This window comes from Arachis hypogaea, chromosome 14, assembly GCF_003086295.3.
Source record: "Arachis hypogaea cultivar Tifrunner chromosome 14, arahy.Tifrunner.gnm2.J5K5, whole genome shotgun sequence".
Taxonomy (NCBI): Eukaryota; Viridiplantae; Streptophyta; class Magnoliopsida; order Fabales; family Fabaceae; genus Arachis; species Arachis hypogaea.
In genome coordinates this window covers 128,998,291-129,019,268 of record NC_092049.1, presented here as the reverse complement: position 1 = coordinate 129,019,268, position 20,978 = coordinate 128,998,291, and the positions used below count along the sequence as shown (strand labels likewise).

At 33.2% G+C, this 20,978-nt stretch overlaps 4 protein-coding genes across 9 annotated transcripts; 3 read left to right on the top strand and 1 right to left on the bottom strand.

Annotated features, from left to right (window-relative positions):
• The first annotated feature begins 97 nt into the window (after positions 1-97).
• Positions 98-11,415, top strand: LOC112740637 (uncharacterized). 6 transcript variants are annotated; one of them, XR_011871310.1, is made up of 5 exons: positions 110-3,857; positions 3,929-4,030; positions 4,109-4,256; positions 10,542-10,817; positions 10,931-11,415. XR_011871310.1 is itself a non-coding variant. In XM_072214948.1 (4 exons), exons 2-4 carry the CDS (start codon positions 4,238-4,240, stop codon positions 10,984-10,986), a joined length of 351 nt encoding a protein of 116 aa, XP_072071049.1. In that variant the 5' UTR covers positions 98-4,030; positions 4,109-4,237; the 3' UTR covers positions 10,987-11,415. The 6 variants fall into 6 exon arrangements, 1 of the variants encoding a protein (XP_072071049.1); XM_072214948.1 differs by having other exon boundaries at positions 98-4,030; XR_003171267.3 differs by lacking the exons at positions 10,542-10,817; positions 10,931-11,415 and adding an exon at positions 5,734-6,171.
• Positions 11,416-11,567: 152 nt separating this feature from the next.
• On the top strand, positions 11,568-13,505 carry LOC112740636 (uncharacterized). Its single transcript, XM_072214949.1, has 11 exons — positions 11,568-11,717; positions 11,825-11,902; positions 11,990-12,055; positions 12,134-12,202; positions 12,278-12,352; positions 12,426-12,479; positions 12,716-12,802; positions 12,882-12,950; positions 13,032-13,097; positions 13,181-13,276; positions 13,400-13,505. Exons 2-11 carry the CDS (start codon positions 11,826-11,828, stop codon positions 13,467-13,469), a joined length of 729 nt encoding a protein of 242 aa, XP_072071050.1. The 5' UTR covers positions 11,568-11,717; position 11,825; the 3' UTR covers positions 13,470-13,505.
• Positions 13,506-13,583: 78 nt separating this feature from the next.
• On the top strand, positions 13,584-15,437 carry LOC140178356 (uncharacterized). Its single transcript, XM_072214947.1, has 7 exons — positions 13,584-14,033; positions 14,121-14,207; positions 14,322-14,450; positions 14,541-14,675; positions 14,811-14,923; positions 14,994-15,087; positions 15,173-15,437. The coding sequence occupies exons 1-7, from the start codon at positions 13,584-13,586 to the stop codon at positions 15,344-15,346; spliced, it is 1,182 nt and encodes a 393-aa protein (XP_072071048.1). The 3' UTR covers positions 15,347-15,437.
• A 146-nt stretch (positions 15,438-15,583) lies between these two features.
• LOC112740635 (protein FAR-RED IMPAIRED RESPONSE 1-like) lies at positions 15,584-20,469 on the bottom strand. Its single transcript, XM_072214946.1, has 9 exons — positions 20,341-20,469; positions 20,124-20,215; positions 19,844-19,896; positions 19,626-19,732; positions 18,784-18,864; positions 17,588-18,312; positions 17,031-17,434; positions 16,008-16,942; positions 15,584-15,921 (listed from the first exon to the last, which is right to left on the bottom strand). Exons 4-8 carry the CDS (start codon positions 19,626-19,628, stop codon positions 16,101-16,103), a joined length of 2,055 nt encoding a protein of 684 aa, XP_072071047.1. The 5' UTR covers positions 19,629-19,732; positions 19,844-19,896; positions 20,124-20,215; positions 20,341-20,469; the 3' UTR covers positions 15,584-15,921; positions 16,008-16,100.
• Between the last annotated feature and the right edge of the window lie 509 nt (positions 20,470-20,978).

Sequence of the window (20,978 nt, the reverse complement as noted above, 5' to 3'; positions counted from 1 at the left end):
CAAAACCGCTTTTGATTTGATATATATATATGCTTCTCTATATAACCTTGAAAGTTCCTTATAGAGTTTAAAACTAAATGTTTTTAATATCTCGCTTGTTTATTCACTGATTTATGGAGATATATTTACTTTAAATACAATTTGATTTTCTAACTACTTTATTACAGTTTTTACAAATATCTTTATTTGATTATGTATTTAAGTATTCTCCAAAAGAAAGATTTTTGCCTCTTTTTAGTTGACTTTCATTTGACAAAATTATTTTAAAGTTAGCATGCGCTATTTTAAATGAAGTTTTGAAAAGCTTCCTTATTTAGCGGAAATCTGTCTGTTTGCAACGCACCACTTATTTCTCTTTATGAATTTTATACCCTTTGATTCAAGCTTGAATTTGTTTCGGTATAAAGAATGATCTCAAAATTTTTAAAAAAATAAAAAAATAGTCATTGACCTGAGCTGTCTTTATTTCTGGACTTTGTATTCTATTGCAGTCGGAACTTGTTTCGATCAATATATTATTTTTTCTTTTATTCTTTCTATCAAAATTTTCTAAATTAGATTCTTTCTTAAGATTATTTGACTCTTTAGTTTCATATTTTACATTTTGTGTATTCTACTCTAACCATATTCATTAGTTATTTTCATTAGTTATCTTGTAGATTCTTGAAATCACGGCTTTTAATTTTGTGTTTCTATACATGGAAAACGTAATTCCTTGATAAGCTTCAAATTCATTTTGCTATACCATACCTTATGGCGTTCTTCTGAGATTTTGTTTGGATCTTTCTAAAGAAGTTGATTGAAGCGTCCTTTGCCTAATTTTATCCACAACCAAATTTTAATTTTTTTTTTATGAGAATTGTTTTTACTTTTACATGTACCTCTCTACATGAACTTCAAAATTTCTTTATATGGTTTAAACCTACATATTTGCAATATACGTCTACTCCTTTTCTGATTTATAGAAGATTTCACTTTTGATTCTTTATTTAAATGTAATTTGATTCTTACCAACTTTGTTACCGTTTTTATGCTTATCTTTGTCGGTTATGTACTTAAATGTCTTACAAAACTCTTGAAGGAAGATTTTTGTTCTTATTTCAAATGACCTTTATTTTACAACCTTCACACCACTCCTTTCAAGTAGAATATGTTTTGATGTAACGCAAATATTTATATTCTTCGTGGTTCTTCTGAAAAATGTTTAATTCATATCTTTTCTTTTTCAAAGGTAAAATAATCCCTCCTTATGTTTTTCCGTTTCTCTGTGGACATGTTATTCGGTTATGTTTTTATACATTCTCTTGAATTCAGTAAACGACGCCATTGACTTTGATCATTTTTCTTTTGTAAATCTTACACTTTCGATTCAGCTCAACTTTAATTCTGATAAATGCAAAATTTTTCTCTCATTGTTTCTGTTGAAGTTCTTTAAACTCTCAATGCGTCCGCCTCTTATTCGTAAACTACCGTTTGAATTTTTCAGAACGTCTATCCTTGTCATTATACTTCTCTTTATAAATTTTGTACTCTTTGATATAACATTGGAATTGTTTTGGGTACGATGCCGACCCTTGAATCTTTGAAAAATGTAAAGTGCCCCTTTTTATTATATTGCATTGGTTTATGTGTTCTAAATTGTGCCATTCAATTTAATGTGTCGTTCCCACTTCTTTTTCCTTGGAGTGTTATTTAAATTTCCTTGCTTTGTCATTTGTACCTTACGCACATCTTAACCGTTTACACTTCTGACTATGTTAAAACTCTTGCAACACGGCTATTGATTCCATATTCCTCCCCGAACTATGAAAATCCCGTCATCATTTGAAGTTGTTCCGCAATAATGCGTCACCATAGTCTTTAATCATTCCTTTTCTATGAAATCTCATACTTCTTCAACTCAGCTTGGATATGTTTCAAACTAATGCGCTGATTTCCTTCTTTTTGATCCTATTGAATTTCTTTGATCCAAAGGTTATCCTTGAAGTTGTCAATTAATTTCTTTCTAGCAAACTCCATTGTTTGAGCATCCTTGTTTACCTGCAATTACATTTACTCTTTCAAATTCTCGCGAACATGGTGCTTATTATCCTTTTGAGTATACTCGAGATTAATTTTAGTATCTTGTGCGATCGTTAAACTTAATAAATGGCACATTAGCTCTTTAGAACACGTCTGGTGAACGCAAAAGGTGAAAATTTGTAAATATACGACGTTGCAAGGAGTTGTAGAACCTTATTACATGCGAAAGATTTTTGTTGATGTTGGGTTTGTGACCATTAAGATTTGCAAAATATTTGACGAAGTTGAGACCCTCAGATGAGTTGTTCGATGAAGTACAGTTAAAAAAAAATGGTAGAGATAAGTTATGTTGAAGTTGAATAGTTGAATTTCTGAAGTTAGTGCGAGATCAGTGTGCGAATATTAAGTATGTCGTTTTAAACACAGCCTGTTTTATAATCTTTCACCGCCTTGCTTTACCATTATATGTTTGAACCATGTCATCATTTGTATCAAGTTTGCTTTGTAATTTCTATCTTGCAGTTACAATACTACCCTTATATCTTTATGCTATATGATAATCAAAGTATTTGAAACTATATAAATATGAATGCTAAGGTTCTTTGCTTTTACACAAAGTGTTAAAATAATGTAATGTATTTTGTAATACATTAATTTTCGAGGACGAAAATTTTTATAAGTGGGATAGGGTGTAAGACCCAGAAATTTTAGAAAACTTTATTATGAGCCAATTTCAAATTTATTTATTTATTAGACATTTTATTTTCATAAATTATTTCATTGAAAATAATTAAATCAGGTTTTGATAATAAAAATATAAATTTTACTCAATTTCATTATTAATGAATAATTTTCTATACTTAAATTATAAAATTTAACAGTTATAAAAGAATAGAAATTTTATATGATTTAGTTTTAAATAATTGAGATTTTAGAATTTAATACTTTAATTTTATAAACAAAGAAAATTAATTATATTATTTCTAATTTTAAATTAGAATACCTAATTAAATGCCAATTAGCAAATTGATAATTAAAATAATATTTTTTTTAAAAAAAGTAATTTTAAAGAATTAAATTATATTTTAAATTTATACATTATACCCATAATTTTATTAAAATTACCTAAACTACCCAAAAATTCCCAAATTGAACCCACTAGCCCTAACCTAACCTAGCCACCTCCTTACCCACCGCCACACCCTCCTTTCCCCAACAACACCCACACACAACAGAACCCACATACCTCAACAAAAAAAAAAAAGAAGAAAAAAATAAAAGAAAAGGAAAGGGAAATCGGAGGGAAGGGGAGAGCCGAGAGGAGAAGAGGGGAGGGAGGCGCACCGGCGTTGCTGGGCCTCACCGCCGCCATCGTGTCCTCACCGAGTCTTGGAGGGAGACCGCGCCACCACATGCAGCCATCACCGCCGCGCCGCGTCGCTGCTCCGCCGCCGTTCACGCTTCTGTCACTGTCAAAACCGCATGCCGCCGTTGGAAGTATTTTCATCGTCGCCATTAATGGAGCTTGGTGAACAGTGGGAAGACGCGCGAGGAAGGAGAAGCCTTCGCCGTCGCACCTTGTGCTTCCAGTTTCCGTCGTCACCGTGCAGAGTCGCCGCCATCGTCATTATCACGGGTTGCTGCTGCTGCGCGTGTGATCATCGCTGCCTCTGGGTCCGTCACCGTCGAGGCTGGTCGCGGGCAGAAGAAGGAGAAGAGACCTCCGTCACCGCCGAGCCAAACGCAGGAGAGAGAAGGAGCCCGCGGGAGAGGAGCTTGTTACCGTCGCTTCTGCCGCTGGAGAATACCTCTACTGCCACTGAGATCTATCGCTGGTAAAGTTTTAAGTTGGCTTTTGTTTCCTTTAATTTCCGGGAGCTTAATCATCGTTGTATGTTTGTTTCAGTCACCGTTGCCGGAGTTCTGGTCGCCGCTGCCGTTCGAGGTGGCTGCCGGAGCTGCCGCCAAACCGGTCCAGCGACCGCCGCTGTTTCATTTTCTTAGTTCGGTAAGTACTTATGTCTCGGGAACCCATGTTAATAATCTGTTATGTTTGGTCATAAACTCCGAGGTTCTGGTAACGTAGGGTCGTGTTTTGAGCGTTGCACGTCGCTTTTAAGTTGCTGTGAGTGCTGCGAAAGTGATCAGGGGCTGAGTTTGAGGTTGCTATCGGTTTCGGGTTAAGAGAAACGGTTTCGTTGACGCGTTTTGAGTTATGGTTTCGACGAGTCGAGGTAGGGGTTTTCTTAAAATCTATTTTATATTACAGAGTTGTGATAAATAGATATTGATGCAAAGAGATTTACTTTTGTGATTATATTTGTCTTGTGGATGTAATGGATTGTTGGACTGGATTATTGGATGCTTGATTGCTTGAGTGAAGTACGGTTGTTGATAAGAAATGGATTTGGAAAGTTATTTACTTGATTATTATGAAAAGTGGTTTTTTCTTGGTTTGAAGTTAAACCGGTTTGATTTTGAGTCGGTCTAATTTTATAAATAATTTAATACTTGAGCTGGTTTGACTTTAAAAAGAGTTTTATTGTTGGAATTGGGCTGATTTGAGAATACTTTGATATTGGAATTGGTTAAATTTTGGAAAGTGATTGAGATTTGGAAACGGTTGAGAAAGGATTTGAGAAATGTTTGGATGGGACCCGAAAAGGGTGGCAGTGTCCGAGTTTTAAAGGAAATGCTGCCGAAATTTTATAAAATTGAAAGTTTTATTTGAGGCAATTAATTAAAAAGATTTGTTTTTAAATGTTCTATGTTTCAAGATTGATTTATTTATCAAAGAAAGAATTATGTTTTGAATTAGGACTGTTAATGAATGGGATGGAAAGAAGGATGATGAGGATTGATGAGGATTTTCCTTGAAATATGGTTTTTGAATGAAGTTGGAAATGAGATTTGGATTGATGAATGATTATGATGTTAAGAATGTTGAGATATGATCTTCGAATTATTTATATGGCTTATGAATTTGAAATATCTGAGATACGAGGTTCCCTGGATTAAGTGCTGTGGCTTGCCACCACGTGTACCAGGTTGAAAACTCGATACTCTGTTGACCCTATGATGTAAGTGTGTGACCGGGCACTATATAAATTCCCGGGAATGTTACCCCCATTGAGTAATATTGATTATTTGAGAAAAAGCTATGCATAGACTCTTGGGGATGCACGTCGGGGGACAGTCTAAGTACAATTCAGACTTGTCGGGTTGGCTGGATAACCGACAGATGAGCCTCATCAGCCATAGGACAGGCATACATCATATGCATTTGTATGCTTTGCTTGGGTTTGAACTTGTTTTGGTTTGCCTAATTGCTAAACTATTCTTAACTGCTACTTGAACTATTTGCTGTAACTGCTACCTACTTGTGCTTTCCTTGTCTGTCTTGCCTGTGTTTGTCCTTGCGTGCTACATTTGAGAATGAACTTGGATGCTGAATTGATGATTGTATTGTTTGATTGCGTGGTTGATTTCTGATTGAGATTTTTCTTATAAGAAAGGAAAGATTTCGAATTTCTGAAAGATTAAACATTGTTTCTTTGAAAAGGGTTTTGAACGATTTCCTATTGGTTTTAAAGGATTCATAAGGCAAAGATAATCATCGAGCTTGAAAACAGTTTTCTTATTGAATATCTTCTTATGACAACTTTGAAACTCCGTGGTGAGGCTGTGTGGTTAGGTTCTCACCCCCTACAGCTTTACCTTTTCAGGAACCGGATGAAGAAGCGTTAAGAAGAGTTATACTGCGTTTAGTTGATATGTTGTATTAATTAGATTATTTTCTTCCCTCGTCTTTGTTATTACAAGTTTGTAAGAGGGATAGGAATTGTATGTTTTATATGTATATTATATTATGAGTTATTATGTAAGGAGTCTTGTATATGAATCTATGCCTGTTTGTATTTTTCTTAAGATAAAGTGTTTATTTCCGGTTTTCAAGGAAATCAGCGATACAGTGTCGAGTCACAGGCTTCTATTTTAGTATTTAGTATGTAAAGTAGTCGTAATACTCCCTTCTATCAGAGTAGCGCAGCCGGAAGCGTGACTTCTGATAGTGAGGGTGTTACATATATGCTACGATTTTATTTTGTTATTAATGTATATATACTCCTATATTATATATTCTATGATTCCTATATTCTCAGATAATATTTTTAAATTTTCTTTAGTTTAATTTATTATTTTTAGTCATCAGAATTTATTATTTTTAGTCATCAATTCAGTTTCTTTAATTTAATAATCCGACAATATATTTTAATTATATATAATTAGAATGTGCTTTCTATCCCTTTTTTCTCTCTATTTTATGATTCGGGTATAATATTTGTACTTTTTTTTATTTTTGTTTTTTTTATCTTAATTTTGCTAAATTTTTTTATAATTTTGTTTTATATCAATTATTTTTTTATGTATTTTAATTAATAGAATTATTTTATTTAAAGACATTTTAAATTTTTTATAATATTTTTATAAATGTTGATTAATAGGTTCTTCAAATTTTTTTTCTTAAAATTTGTTTAATGAGATTGTATTTAAATTTTTCTCTTTTATCTTTTATATTCATTGATTATATTAATCTTCTATTACAATACATTTTTTTATTTATTCCACACATTATTTATTTTACCTTCTTTTACTTCTTTTAATTATTCTCTTTATTTTATTTTTAATTTTATTTTTACTCCTCATATATAAATTTATTATAATTCATTACATTCATGTTCTTTTTTAATTTAAGTAATTTTTTTAGGTTATATTTTACTATTGATGTTCTATGTTGTTTACTGTGCTTGTTTTTAATTTTTTAGTTATGTGTAAATATATTTATAAAAATATGATTTTATTTTGTGCAGTATTTACTACCGCGTTTAGTAGATAAATAACAAAATTTTTATTTATTGTTACATTGATTGAGTTTGAAGATTTTATTTTTACTTTTATACATTTGTTTATATTGTATGATTTATATTTGTGTTAGTGACATCACAGTTCATACATTTTAATATTTGTGTAACAAATCTTATAAATTGTTTTTACAAGTTATAATTTATTTTTGTTTTATCTGGATATTCAATTTTAATAATATTTTTATTTATTTATAAATATATTATTTCTTATTTTTATTTAAAAAAATTATAAGATAGTAGTATAAATATAATTTTTTTTAATTTTATTCTTAATATTTAGTTTTAGTTTTATTCTTAATATTTTAATATGTTTCGGTTATCTATCTATTACTATATCTAACTAACAACGAAAATTCAATTTGAGCCGATTTGAGATATATAGGACACGTGAACTTTATCTACATTGGGTTTTAAGACAATGAACCTAATTCGAATTTTAGGATCCTAACAATAGACCTAGATTAATCTTACTCGCTTGAGTTAATATTTTGAGTCATTACTGTAATAAATACTATACTATTAAATATGATTATATTTAGGATATATAAAAGTTAGGTATACTTACAATAGATTTTATAATCAAACTAAAAAAATTCTAATTATCTTTTTTTTTCTTTTTTAATTTTAAATATTATTTACTATCTTAATGAAAAAGTGAATAATAATAATCACTCACATAATTAAAATAGATCATGCTAACATATACATGACACTACATATATCAAGGATTATTATATGTGATAAATTATTTCTTTATTTTTCTAAAAATAATTTATATGTAAATTAACTAATCTTTATAACATACGATCTATTGCATAATTTTTCTCCTCTTAATATGGATAAATTGATGAATTTAATATACAAAATATAATTTATATTATTTAACATAAGAAATAAGTAACTTAAACCATTATCTAAGACAATAAATATAATAATACAAATACTTATATATTTATTAGTATTAAAAAAATATACAAATAATATAAACATGATTTTTTTGGTAGAAAAAAATAATAAAGGTTATTAATTAAGTTAATTACATAAAAAATTATGAATAATTTTTTAAATAATAAGAAAAAATAAGATCATTATTTTCACATATTACAAAGTTTATAAAAAAAATTTAGACAATAAATTAATTCTCAATAAATTATACATTAGCTCTGTTAAAAAAATAAATTATATGTTAGATATATATATATATATTATCAATTGTTAAGTTATAATTAATTTCTAACTCAATTTTTAGTAATTAAAATTTAAATGATTAAAATTATTAAATGTTGAATATTTTGTAGCTAACTAATTTTATTTTTGTTATTAAAATTTTAAAAAAGGTGAGTTGTTAATCAATTCTGAATTCAATTTAAATTTAAATTTGTGTAAGAAAATATTTTAAATTTTTTTCACTAACCAGAATTAATTTTGAAATAAAAAATTATTTTGTACATCATATTATAAGATAGTATAGTCATTCAGTTTTTCTTTAATGGCAATTATTGTCAAATAAAATGATATAAAAATAGAAAAAAAATATTTACCAATCTAGAAATAATAATTCATTTTTCAATAGAATAAATTATATATTGAATAAGAAAAGGTATTATAGTTTCTTTTTACACAAACTAATATACTCAACGACGGTGTTTTAGTAATATTACCAAGAAATATTAATCAATCTAGTAGCTTTTGTAATGACATAAGTTTATAAGTTTAGAAGCTTGAAAATCATGTCATAAAATATAAAATTTTAACCGGCAGTAACAAGTTGATCATATTATTTGATTTCCTAAATGAATATGATACCAATAAATAAAACTGTCACAGTTAAATTTTAACAAAGACAAATCTCCATAAGTATTGCTGTCATCAATGAGAATTGTTCTACTTTTAAGACAAATACTATTTTCTTTCAATGTATTTTTCAACTCGGCAAGTCGAGAACTAATTCTCCACGCATTTAAGCTCCATTTATTAAGGGTCTGCCACTAACCAGTGAGTTGTTACATAGACAAGACGGAATTCGAAACTCTAATACTTATTTAAGTAGATAAGTGAGATGACCACTCAATCAATTTAAATCAATTAAGACAAATACTAATTTTTTAAATATTTTTAACATTAAAAATAATTAGACTTTAATTTTAATGATAACTTTATAAAATATTTATAGTAATAATTATTATATATTTTTTTTGTTTAATCTCTTTTAATAAAAAAAGTTATATATTTTTATTAATTATTCCGTACCGTGTACGGAACATTAACTAGTTGTGAACAAAAAATACACTTGATTTTTGGTACAAAAAATTTAATGTTTTTTATTGGCTTTCAAGTAGTATTTAATGTTGTTTAATTACTATGATCCTACCCCCTCCCACGGAAATAGAAAAATTTTTTTATTATATTTTTATTAATTATTCCGTACCGTGTACGGTACATTAACTGGTTGTGAACAAAAAATACACTTGATCTTTGGTACAAGAAATTTAATGTTTTTTATTGACTTTCAAGTAGTATTTAATGTTGTTTAATTACTATGATCGTACCCCCTCCCACGGAAACGGGCCTGCTACACATACAAGTATACAAGCATCCAAGTTGGTCCAGCCCAAATCGAAGACACGCGCATAAGGAAGCATAACATGGCGCGTCAAAATCACGCGCTCAACACAAACGGTTACGTATGGCAGACTCTTCCACTTCCTCCACTTCTTCCACTTCTCAAAACGCTTCGAAAACAAGGAAACGCTCCCATTTTCGAGCAAAAATCAAAGTTCAAAATATACAAATCGTTGTTCGAAACCTTCATCAAAACAACATCAAACTCTCCGTGAAGAATCTGAAGAGAAAACGAAGCAACAACACTCAACGTAAGTTCATTAAGATTACTGTATATTTTAGTTTTCTTCAACGTCGTTCTTCTAGGGTTTACTGTGCTATTATTCTTGCTTCTTTGTTACACTGTTCTAAGTTCTACGTCGTTCTTCTAAGTTCTACGTCGTTCTACATTCTTGTTCTAAGTTCTCTTGCTACTGTTGTTGATTTTTGGGGGTTTATTCCGTAGATTGGGGGTTGTATACTGCTTGAACTTGTAATGTGGCTTGATATTGATGCATGTTTGACTGATATCTGACTGATATATATGAATGTATCTGAATAATATCTATCTCACTGTTATCAATGGGTGTATCTGATTCTTACATATGGGTGTATCTTACTGTTATCAATGGGTGTATCTGACTCATATATGCGTGTATCTTACTGATATCTCAATTAATTTGATATTGAAGCATGTTTGAGTGATACCTGACTGATATATATGGATTTATCTGAATCATATCTATGGGTGTATCTCACTGTTAACAATGAGTGTATCTGATTCTTACATATGGGTGTATCCTACTGTTATTAGACCTTGTAATGTTGCTTGATATTGAAGCATGTTTGACTGATATCTGACTGATATATATGAATGTATCTGAATAATATCAATGGGTGTATCTCACTGTTATCAATGGGTGTATCTGATTCTTACATATGGGTGTATCTTACTGTTACTAATGGGTGTATATTTGTGTGTATTTCTTGTTTCAGACAAAATGGCAGCAAGAAACCAAACAAAGGATCTTAAGTGTGCCACACATCTCCTGAGTGATAAGTTCAGAAACATGACTGAGGAGAAGAAGGCAATTGTTAGGGATCTTGGATTTGGTGGGTTGATGCACGTCCCACCTCTAAGGGTGGATCACCAACTCTTAAGGGAACTGGCAAACAACTTCAAACTTGGGGAGAACAGACTGAAGACAGGATATGGTTCTTTCCAAATAACACCAAAGACAATAGGTGATGCGCTTGGCATCAATGCAACAGGTAACTAGCTCAAAATTATAAGTGTATATTAAGTTCATGCATGGGTGTATTTAAGGTTGATGCTTGGGTGTGTTTGAACCGATTTTGATACTTTGTTGTTTTCCTTTTTGTAGAAAATCTGTTTCCTGAGAGAGTTGAGTATAAGCAACTTCTGATGATGACAAAATAATTTATAGAAGATTCCAGGGTAAGACCCTCAAAAGTCTTACCGATGAAATGATGGAAATCGGCGTTGGCAGCGAAGAGGAACGCCTGATGTTCAAGAGGATATTCATCCTCTACATACAGATGGCGTTCCTTTTGCCAACGACGATAAACAAAATATCACCCGTGCACCTGGCCACAATTTTTAATATGGACGGCATATCGGAGAGAAACTGGGGGGGGCATGTTTTGACCTTCTTGATCAAAGGCATCACAGACTACCAGGAGAAGAAGAAGAAGGCAATTGATGGCTGCCTCTTTGTTCTCATGATAATATACTTTCATCTTTCTGAAAACAAAGGCAAGAAGAGGGCTGAAAGACCACCAAAGCCTTGGATTGCCAACTGGACTAAGGAGCAGTTGGTGGAAAGAATGACTGCAGAAAGAGAAGAAATTTTGGTAAGTAAACATAATATGTTGCTTGTATTTTATTTACCTGAATGCTGCTAGCTAAAATATCTCATGTTTTAGGGGATTGTGAAGATGGCGGAGACAAGAGCAAGAGAAAAAATGAAAAAAAAAGAAAAAAAAGAAAAAAAAACAAGAAATAAAAAAAACAAAAAAAAGGAAGGCGAGTCCAACATCGTCTTCGGAGACAGAAACAGCTACTGACAGTGACACTTCTACCTCTGAGTCTGAGACTCAACAAGACTCAGAGGATTCAGCAAGAAAACACCCCATCAAAAAGTGGAAAAAGTAAGTACCATACTTGGGTGTAATTTCTTTTTCGAGTTGGGTGTATTTTGTTGATCACGTTGGGTGTATTTTTAGTATGTTCTAAATAATCACTGTTTGCCTTCCAGAATGGACTCCAGAAAAAGAAAGCAGAGGCAAGAGGAGCCAGATTCTGATTCAGAATCTGAATCTGAACAAAGTGATGAGTAATGTCCTGAAATTATTACTCCTTTCTTTTGGCTTCATTATAAAGATTTCGTGTATTAACTGAAGTGTCTATTATTAACTTATAGGAGCGAAGAATCATCACCTGCAGAGAAGGAGAAGGAGAAGAAAAAAACAAAAACAACACCAAAAAAGTAAGCACTTCTTTGCATAATATTCTGTGATAAAATTAATTTTTTATTTCTGATTGGTACTCTTTTTTTTCCACCCAGAACACAACCAAAAAAGAAAAAAGTTCTCGTGGAGGATTCACCTCCTAAAGAAGACCAATACTTTGACGGGTACAGTACCTCGTAAGCTATATTACCGTCTATCGTCGTAATTATTTTTGTTAACATCTTCTTTTATGAATGTAGTGAGACATATGAAATATCAAGTGACGAACTGGATGAATGGCTAGGGCAAAACGTTGATAAATCTGCTGCAGAGGGGTATGTCTTGCTGGGCTGTCTATTTCATATTTTGTTGTGTTTTGTATGCTAATAATTGTTTCTTGTTTCGCAGCGAGAACCAACCTGACCTGCGATCGACAGAAGGTCGCTATGTGTCGTCTGAAACGTAAGAAGCTTTATTATTTAATAAAATCTTGTTATCATGATTTGGGTGTGTCTTGTGGAACCATTTGGGTGTATTGTGTGGATCAAGTTGGGTGTATGTTGTTTAATAAGTTGGAATATTAACTTTGTTGTGTTGGGTGTATATTGTCCATTCGGTTGGTTGTATCTTGTGCATTCATTTGGGTGTATTTTATACCTGTATCTTATTTTGTCTGAATAACATGAAATCTGTTTTAGAATACCGGCTGTGAACTTGGGAAGTGATGGTCCTTCCTCTCAAGGACACACAGAACAGAGTAGTGTAAACCAGCCGTCACAGAGCATGTAATTTCTCTTTTAAATAACCATTACTTTTGTTCTTCTATTACCCTTCTACTTCTAATTCTGTATATATTTTTTTTAGAAAAAAAAGCCCTTTATTATTTTATTCAAGAAAAAAAAGGCAGGAAAAAAAAGCAAAAACTGCAAGTATGTAAGTTCTCAAAAAAACAAAGCCTGTCTTCTTTTTGAATTGTTCGGGTGTATTTCTTGAATTTCTTTGGGTGTATTTTAGGTTGAGTCCGTCTGATTCGAATATGATGGTTGTGAGGGAACAGACACCGTCCGAAGCGCTTGCAATGTGAGTTTTACAATAATATTTCAACCTTATAACCTTATTATTTTCAAAGGCGTTGTTAACCTTTCATTTTTCTTCTTGTTTAGAGTCCCGATTCTGGTTTTTGTGCCGGCATCCCAAACAACCACTGAGACAGATTTTGAACCAACCCCTATGCTACAGATTGAAGAGACTACAGAAACGTAAGAAATAGTATTGAGTGTATATTTGTTTGGAGTTTGGGTGTATATTAGCTAACAGTTTGGGTGTATATTGTTCCTGATTAGTTTCTTTTACGCCGTGATTAATTTTTTGTAACTGTGCAGCACTCCTGAAACCCCCAAACAACTTCAAGAGACCACACCCACGGTTCCCCCAGCTCCAACTAAAATATAAGTTCATCAGACTAAAATCAATCTTTGCTTATCATCCGTATATTCTTATTCTTATTCTTATTCTTATACATGATGACGCAGTCATCCAGACGCAGAAGACGCTGCTGCCCTGTTGATGATGGCACGGACAGCTTCCTATGTTCCTAAAACAGATCCAGGGGTGCCATCATTCAGCCTTGGATTGACTGATTCAAGCCAGGAGGGGGCGTCAACGCAGGAGACAGAAAGGGAAAAATCTCCAGAAGCTGCGAATTTGATAGAACAATTGGACAGTTTGGTCCAAAGAATAGCAAGCAGCGCGACGAAGGGAAAAAACACAAGTCCACAAATTCAGAGGGAGACTGGGGGAGAAAGTTCTGCAAAGTTTGAAACTCCTCGGGGATTATATCAAATTACGGATGATATGAAACAAAAGTGCTACATCTGGGGGACAAGACTGAAGGAAGATGCAGATGGCAATACTAACGAGTATGAGGAAATGTGCACTCTGATTGGCCAAGGAAAATACATTTTGATGAGAATGCACCTTGCTTCCCTCCAGGAAAAAAGTGATATAGAATCTCAGGTAATATTATAATAAGATTAATGTTTTTACACCAAAGTCAATTACAATGCTTATTAATGTAAAATTGATTTCGGCATATATTTCTAGATTGTATCTGCCATCTGCCTCATCCTCAACAATAAAAATGAAAAGAGATTTCAAGAACAAATATACTGTCTCCCCCCCGATATTGTGGTAAGTGTTACTTCTACGAACTTCGGGTGTATTTTCTGTATTGATTTGGGTGTATTTTTCACGTTCGATTGGGTGTAAGTTTAGTATTTCATTTCTTGTTTCCCATTCTTGCAGTGCATGGCACTTTCGGATCACCCAAATGGGGAATTCATATCACCGAAAACGAAAAAGGAATTCAGGGTGGAAGCCTACCCGAGTTTCATTCCCTTCATAGATAGAAAAAAATTGACTTCGCACCCATATGTAAGTTTTCGTTTGCTAAATTTGTTAGTACGCTTATTTACTTATTTGCAAAATAAAATAACACACTATTCATGTGTGGCAATCCTTCAGATTTTTGCCCCTGTCTGCTACGCGGGGCATTGGTGGTTATGGCTGATAAATACAAGAAAGCGGAAATGTCAAATACTTGACCCGCTACACAAAAAAGCTCCCACCGATGAGAGAAAGGCCATTAATAAATTCACTGTAAGTTGCCTCTGTCTTCTTTACTTTAATAGATAGGTCTATTTTGTTAGTTGTGATGGGTGTATATTGTCTATTCAGTTGGGTGTATCTTGTCCATTCATTCGGGTGTATTACTGATTTGTTTTCGTATTTAAGGGATACGTATTTTCAAGATTGATAACATATGCCGGCGGGGAACCTCTTCAGAAAGGGGAGAGGGAGAAGGAAATTAAATCACCATATGTTAAAATATCAGGCCAAAAAACAAGGTATAAATTTGTGAGTCTGAACATTAAACTTTCCTAAATGAGATTTGTAATTTATTTTCTTCGTTTTCAGCTATGACTGCGCTGTGTACGTTATGAAGTGGATGGAGATAATTGAGCCGGAAAACATCAAAAAGGGGAAGTATCAATGGGATAATTGGCCACAGGTAACTGTCTTTAGAACCATATAACTCTGTATTACTTTACTGAATTAATATTGCTGTTTAAACAGAATATACTTTTTTATTGTAGGAGGAGGTGGACCACTATAGAGTGGAGTACGCTTCCCGGATACTATTCAGTGAGATGAATACACAGAGAGATCGGGCAATTAGAGAGAGTAGTGCTATAAGGCTGTCGAAGCCATCCTCTGTATTATTGAGTCCGTTTTGTCAGATTAATTCTGCTGATATAGAAACTGGGTAATCCATCTGCTTGGTAGTTTGTAAATTGAACAAATGATGTAAATATTTGCCATTTAACAACAACTTCTATTCCATGTATATTTTTTCCCATAGTTAAAATATCTTTGCTGGTAAACTGTCAGTGATGTATTCAAAAGCTGTATTACAGGTGGTAAAATATGAAGGAAAAAATCAAGGCATATATAAACACAAATTATAAACTGTTACACCCAACGCAAGTCTAATAATACACCCAAGATTGTATAAAATATACACCCAAACTATCTGCGCTGTATTCAAAATGTATGAATTACATGTACTAAAATATGAAGAAAAACATCAAATCAAATATAAACCCATAACCTGAGAATTTTTACAGCTTTTGTTTTATATATATCTATATATGTGTCTATATCTAAATTGTGAATTAACGAAAATACACCCAAAATAACATTGCTTTTACACCCATATTCTGTAAAACTATACACCCAAGGAGTTATCCCCTGCTGCTGGTACCCTAAACTGATAACTCATAACGTGTCCTTGATATTGGCTGCAATTTGAATGCGCCGCTGATGCAGCATCAAACAGGTTTATCTGAAATATAACACACACACATTACCTAAACTATTAACGAGAAAAATAAACTCAATCGCCACAAATTTAAAGAACATTACTTTTACCTCGCTTAAAACTTTCGTCTTCTTCTTCTTTGTGGCATTTGCGATCTGTTTCTCCAGCTTTGAACCTAGCCTGTTTTTTGGACGTCCTCTTGTTCAAATCCTTGGCGGGCTTTGAAGCTCGTTAACGGATTCCAAGTTGGCGTCTTCGTGGGATAAAGAAGATGTCCCCTTCCTTTTGGCTTTTAATGCTTCCATCTCGGCCATGACGTTATCGTACGCATGGTGCAGAATTGCAGTCAGCTCCTCCGATTCGGAGGCAAATTCGCATATATTTTGTGAACGAAAAACCAATTGGTCGAACCTCTTGCTTCTTGGCTCCATTAGTGGCTCGTCGTGGCTGCTCTTGATGTGTGTGTGTCGCCTCTTTACCTTCTTGCTCCATCGTTCCAGTATGTATCTCGGTGACACTTGGCTTACTTGTTCAAAGCTTAACACGCTTAGTGGGTGACGGCACAGTATCCCTCTCGACTCGAATAATAAGCAATGGCATTTTACCTCGGCTGCAACCGAGTCGTAAGTAACCACGAACTTGTTGAATATTGAGCTGGAAACTTGTTCTCCGACTTCGTATACTGAATAGCCTAGAGCGGAATTCTTTAGTCTGGTGATGCAATTCGCCTTTCCTCTGAATTGCGCTTGGACTTCCCTAAACTTTGCGTGAGTGTACGCATCTTGAAACTGAGCTTCAATGCAGGATTTGGTTGCACACGGTATGACCGTATGAAAATCTGCAGCATCTGATTCTCTCTCTGCTTGCTCCCTGCTTCTGAGGCAATTATCGTATTGTTTGACGAACTGAATAAGCGAGCTGTTCCGGGTGATATACTTGTTAAAAAATGAATGCATGCTCTCGCTCCTTTGTGTGCTTCTCATCCCTGCCCAGAAATGGTGATCCAGATAGATAGGAACCCATATGTGACGGTCTTCGTACAGATCTGCATAATACACCCAAACACAGTCTATAAATACACCCGAGAAAACATGCAATTTACACCTCTGATGCAGATTTTAAAAAGACATTACCTGAAAGCCACTTGTTGTCCACAAGACCAAAATTCAGCAGAAAATCGTTCCAATTCATATCGAATGAGTCTTTGCTTTGAGAGTTCCAAACAACTTGGCTCATTTCTTGTTCGATATCGGCATGTCCCTTGTACCCGTTTAATTTGCTTGGAATCTTCTTCATGATGTGCCAAATGCACCAGCGGTGAACTGTTGTTGGCATACAGGCCTCTAAAGCCCTTTTCATGGATGCGCACTGATCGGTGAGAAACCCTTTCGGAGCGTTTCCTCCCATGCAACGAAGCCAGCTTTGAAATAACCATTTGAATGATTCAATTTCTTCGTTCTTCATCAAAGAGCATCCGAGAAGTGTTGATTGACCGTGGTGATTCACCCCGACAAAAGAACCACAGACCAAATTATACCTGAAACAAATTACCATGGTCCAGAATGCAAAATCATTAGCTACACCCTAACAAATGCTTCGCATACACCCAATGAAACAGCCAATATACACCTCTACTGCGGATTCGTAAAAATAAATTAATTTGGCATCATAAACAGGGACAGTTTGTTACCTGTTTGTATTGTAGGTGGTGTCGAATGAAATGACGTCTCCGAAATACTCAAAGGCGGCTCTGCTTCTTGCATCGGCCCAAAAAGCCAGCTTAATCGATTGATCCTCTTCGAGTTGGAGCTCAAAAAAGAAATTCGGATTCTTCTCTTTCATTCTTAACAAATATTTCCCGAATTCCTTTGCATCTTCTTGTTCGGAAACATTCCACACTTCCCTGGTAATGTAATTCCTCACGTCCTTTTCGATAAAATTTAACTCGCGGTGACCCCCGGCAGCCGCAACAAATGATTGGTAGGTTTTGCTTGGTCTGATACCGGCCTCCTCGTTATTCTCTATCGTACGACGAATGGACATGCTTAGTTCCCTGTGCTGTTTGAGCATCTCTGCTTTGCTTGGATAGCAGGGATGTGAATGATCCAGCACAACCTTTGAAATGATCCAAGCACCGACATCCTTCAATGTGTGTATATAAATTCTTGCAGGACAGTTTAGACCGGCTGTCGGATTGGTCTTCTCGGTCGGAGATATTTTAGATTTCCATTTTCCCTCTCTGCTACATGTAATCAGTTGGTTCTTAATCTCGTTTCCCTTCCTATTTGTGCACCGAACTCTTGTAGAGAAACCTGCAGCCTTGGCGTAGTTCCTGTAAAATTTTCCAGCATCTTCAAGGGTAGTAAAGGTCATTCCGACCTTTGGAACAAGCTCGTCATCAACAACTGAGAGAGGCTGCAAAATACACCGTGTCAAAACTGTAAATACACCCATAGATATGATTCAAATACACCCAATCATGTCTAATACGATACACCCGAACCGCAACAACTCAACTACAGAATGACTTTTAAAGCCATAAACTGTAAATACACAGCCTGCAGATATACACCATCTCAAAAACTAAAAACACACCTAATCATGTCTGTTATAATACACCTGAACAACAACAAGTCAATTAAAATAACAAAAAACCAGTAAAGTGTAGATACACCCACACTTCTAGCTAAAATACACCCAAACAAGAATTGATCTACACCCGAGCGTCTGCTACAAATTCCAGGTAATTAATCACAACTAATACATTGAATCGACAGATTCAGGTAAACGTGTTACTTTCACAGTCAATGTTCAGCAATTTTTCAACTACACAATGCTATACAAATTACTGAAAGAAAATTCATACTAATCCTATGTAAATCAAACCTCAGGGACTTCGTTAGATTTTGACTCATAATCCACTTCGCTTGCATTCAGCTGACAATCTGAGGTTGAATGATCCATTATCTTCAAAACGAGATCAAACTTTAATTTCGGAAAACAACAAATCAAAAATAGAAAACGAAACTCGAGTTGCAGAGAGAGACAAAGGTAACCTAAACGAAGAAGATGCTAGTGAGAAAAGGAGAAGAAAAGAACAATGGAGAAGAAGGAGGGAAGACGCGGGAGAAGAAGAACAACGAAATCTCAAAATAACGAAAACGAAAAGGGAAAGAAATATTTTAAATCTGGTAGTTAGATATACGCGCGATGTTATATAGCGCGTGTAATCAACGTACCTGAAGCAGCGCATATTTTGATTTTATTGTTTAATGAACTTGTAAAGCATACAAGCCCAGAACTTTTCCGCCACGGAAATAGAAAAAAAATTGATTATTAACTATGTGAGAAAGACTGCAAATCTACAAGAATGATAATTAGCTCCTGTAAAACTTTAAGCCATTTAATACTTTGTGAAGCTACTTCTCATTGCACTAGAAAAAAACTAAGTGTCCCTATGTTTGTGATTAAAATTAAATATCTGTATATTGATCAATGTACCTTATAATTTTCCTATCTAAAAAGAATTTCAAGAACTTAAAATGAAAATATTATTGAAGTGGCATGGGAATGTAATATTTCAGGCCATTTTTAGTTTTTGTTTTTTAAATTTTGTGAAAGAAAAAATAGTAAAAATAATAAATTAATATTTTTTATTTTCACGTCTATTTTTTTAAACAAAATTTAAAAATAAAAATACTGAAAATTAAATTGCAAACTATATATACCATGGTTCCTCAGAGGCTACATAAGGGTGACTGAAGATCTTGGCAGCATTGTGTCTCTTGTTTGTAGGGATTGGCTCTCCAGATGGGGTGTATGCATCACAAATAACCTAAAAAAATATACAATTTTTATTTATTTTATTTTTCAACTACAAGGTTAATGAAAAGTTGACCCAATAATTGAAACCAGTATTTAGAAATGAAAAGAAAAAGAGACTTACAAGAATATTCTCTCCCCTCCTGAATGGGTCCTTGAAGATGGCTTGTGGGCTCGCTTGTTCAACACAAAAAACAAACCCCACTCATCAGTTTCTTGTGAAAATGAAATACCAACGAAAGGATAGGAGTGTAAATAGAAAAGTAAAGTATGTATTTGTTTTTTAGTTTCTAGTCCTCCAAAATTCTGATTGCAAACACATGACAAGCTAACAAAGAAAGAAAATCTAAAATCTAAAGTTGAAATAAATTTAAATTTAAAAAAAGAAGGGTAATGGATCATACTATAGGATGAGTTCACTATCTTCAGCAGGAGCTTGACGAGTGCTAGAACCATGATAGTTCCATTTTGGAAGTTTTGAAGGACCAGGGAGTGTCTGTGTTTTGATTGAAACAGAAAAAGAAATTAAGGTCAATTTTCACAAATCAAAAGAATCACGATGAAAATTGATAGCTTTTCACACGTATCCAGATGTGTGATTAAGCAACATAAAATTATTACCCTTTCTTTGCTTCTGATGTCGAAGCCAGATCCACACCAATCCTGCTATATATATGTGAGTGAGATTCAAGCTGGTGAAGAGATTATTGTCACAATAGAAATAACGATAATACCAACAAGAATAATTCTACTAACAATAACAATCTATAACAATATATAAAGTGAATAGTAGAGTTTGGTGTCCAATTTCTATTTTTCCATCTTAATCTTATTGATAAATAGTGTTTAATATAATTGTCGTCTTAAAATTTGGTCAAAAATGTAATTATTAGTTAATTTTTTTTGTTCTTTATAAGTTACTTTTTTTATTCTACACATAACTTCTACTCATGTTGTCTTTTTTTTCTTTGTTCTATGGAGTACATGTAGTACTCTCTGCTTATTTTTATTTTACTTAATTAAAAAAATAATAATAAATATGTGTATGGAGAATAGTAAAAAATAATAAAAATGAAAATAAAATTTTTTTAAAAAATAATAGAACAAAATATGATTTAACATATTAAATATAAAATTAAAAAAATTAACAATTAAAATTATGTAAGAAAAATAGTTCTTTAAATTTAAATTTTTATATCTACTTCAAATTAAATAAGATTAAAAAAATAAATAAATTTATAAATATTTATAAATTTTTA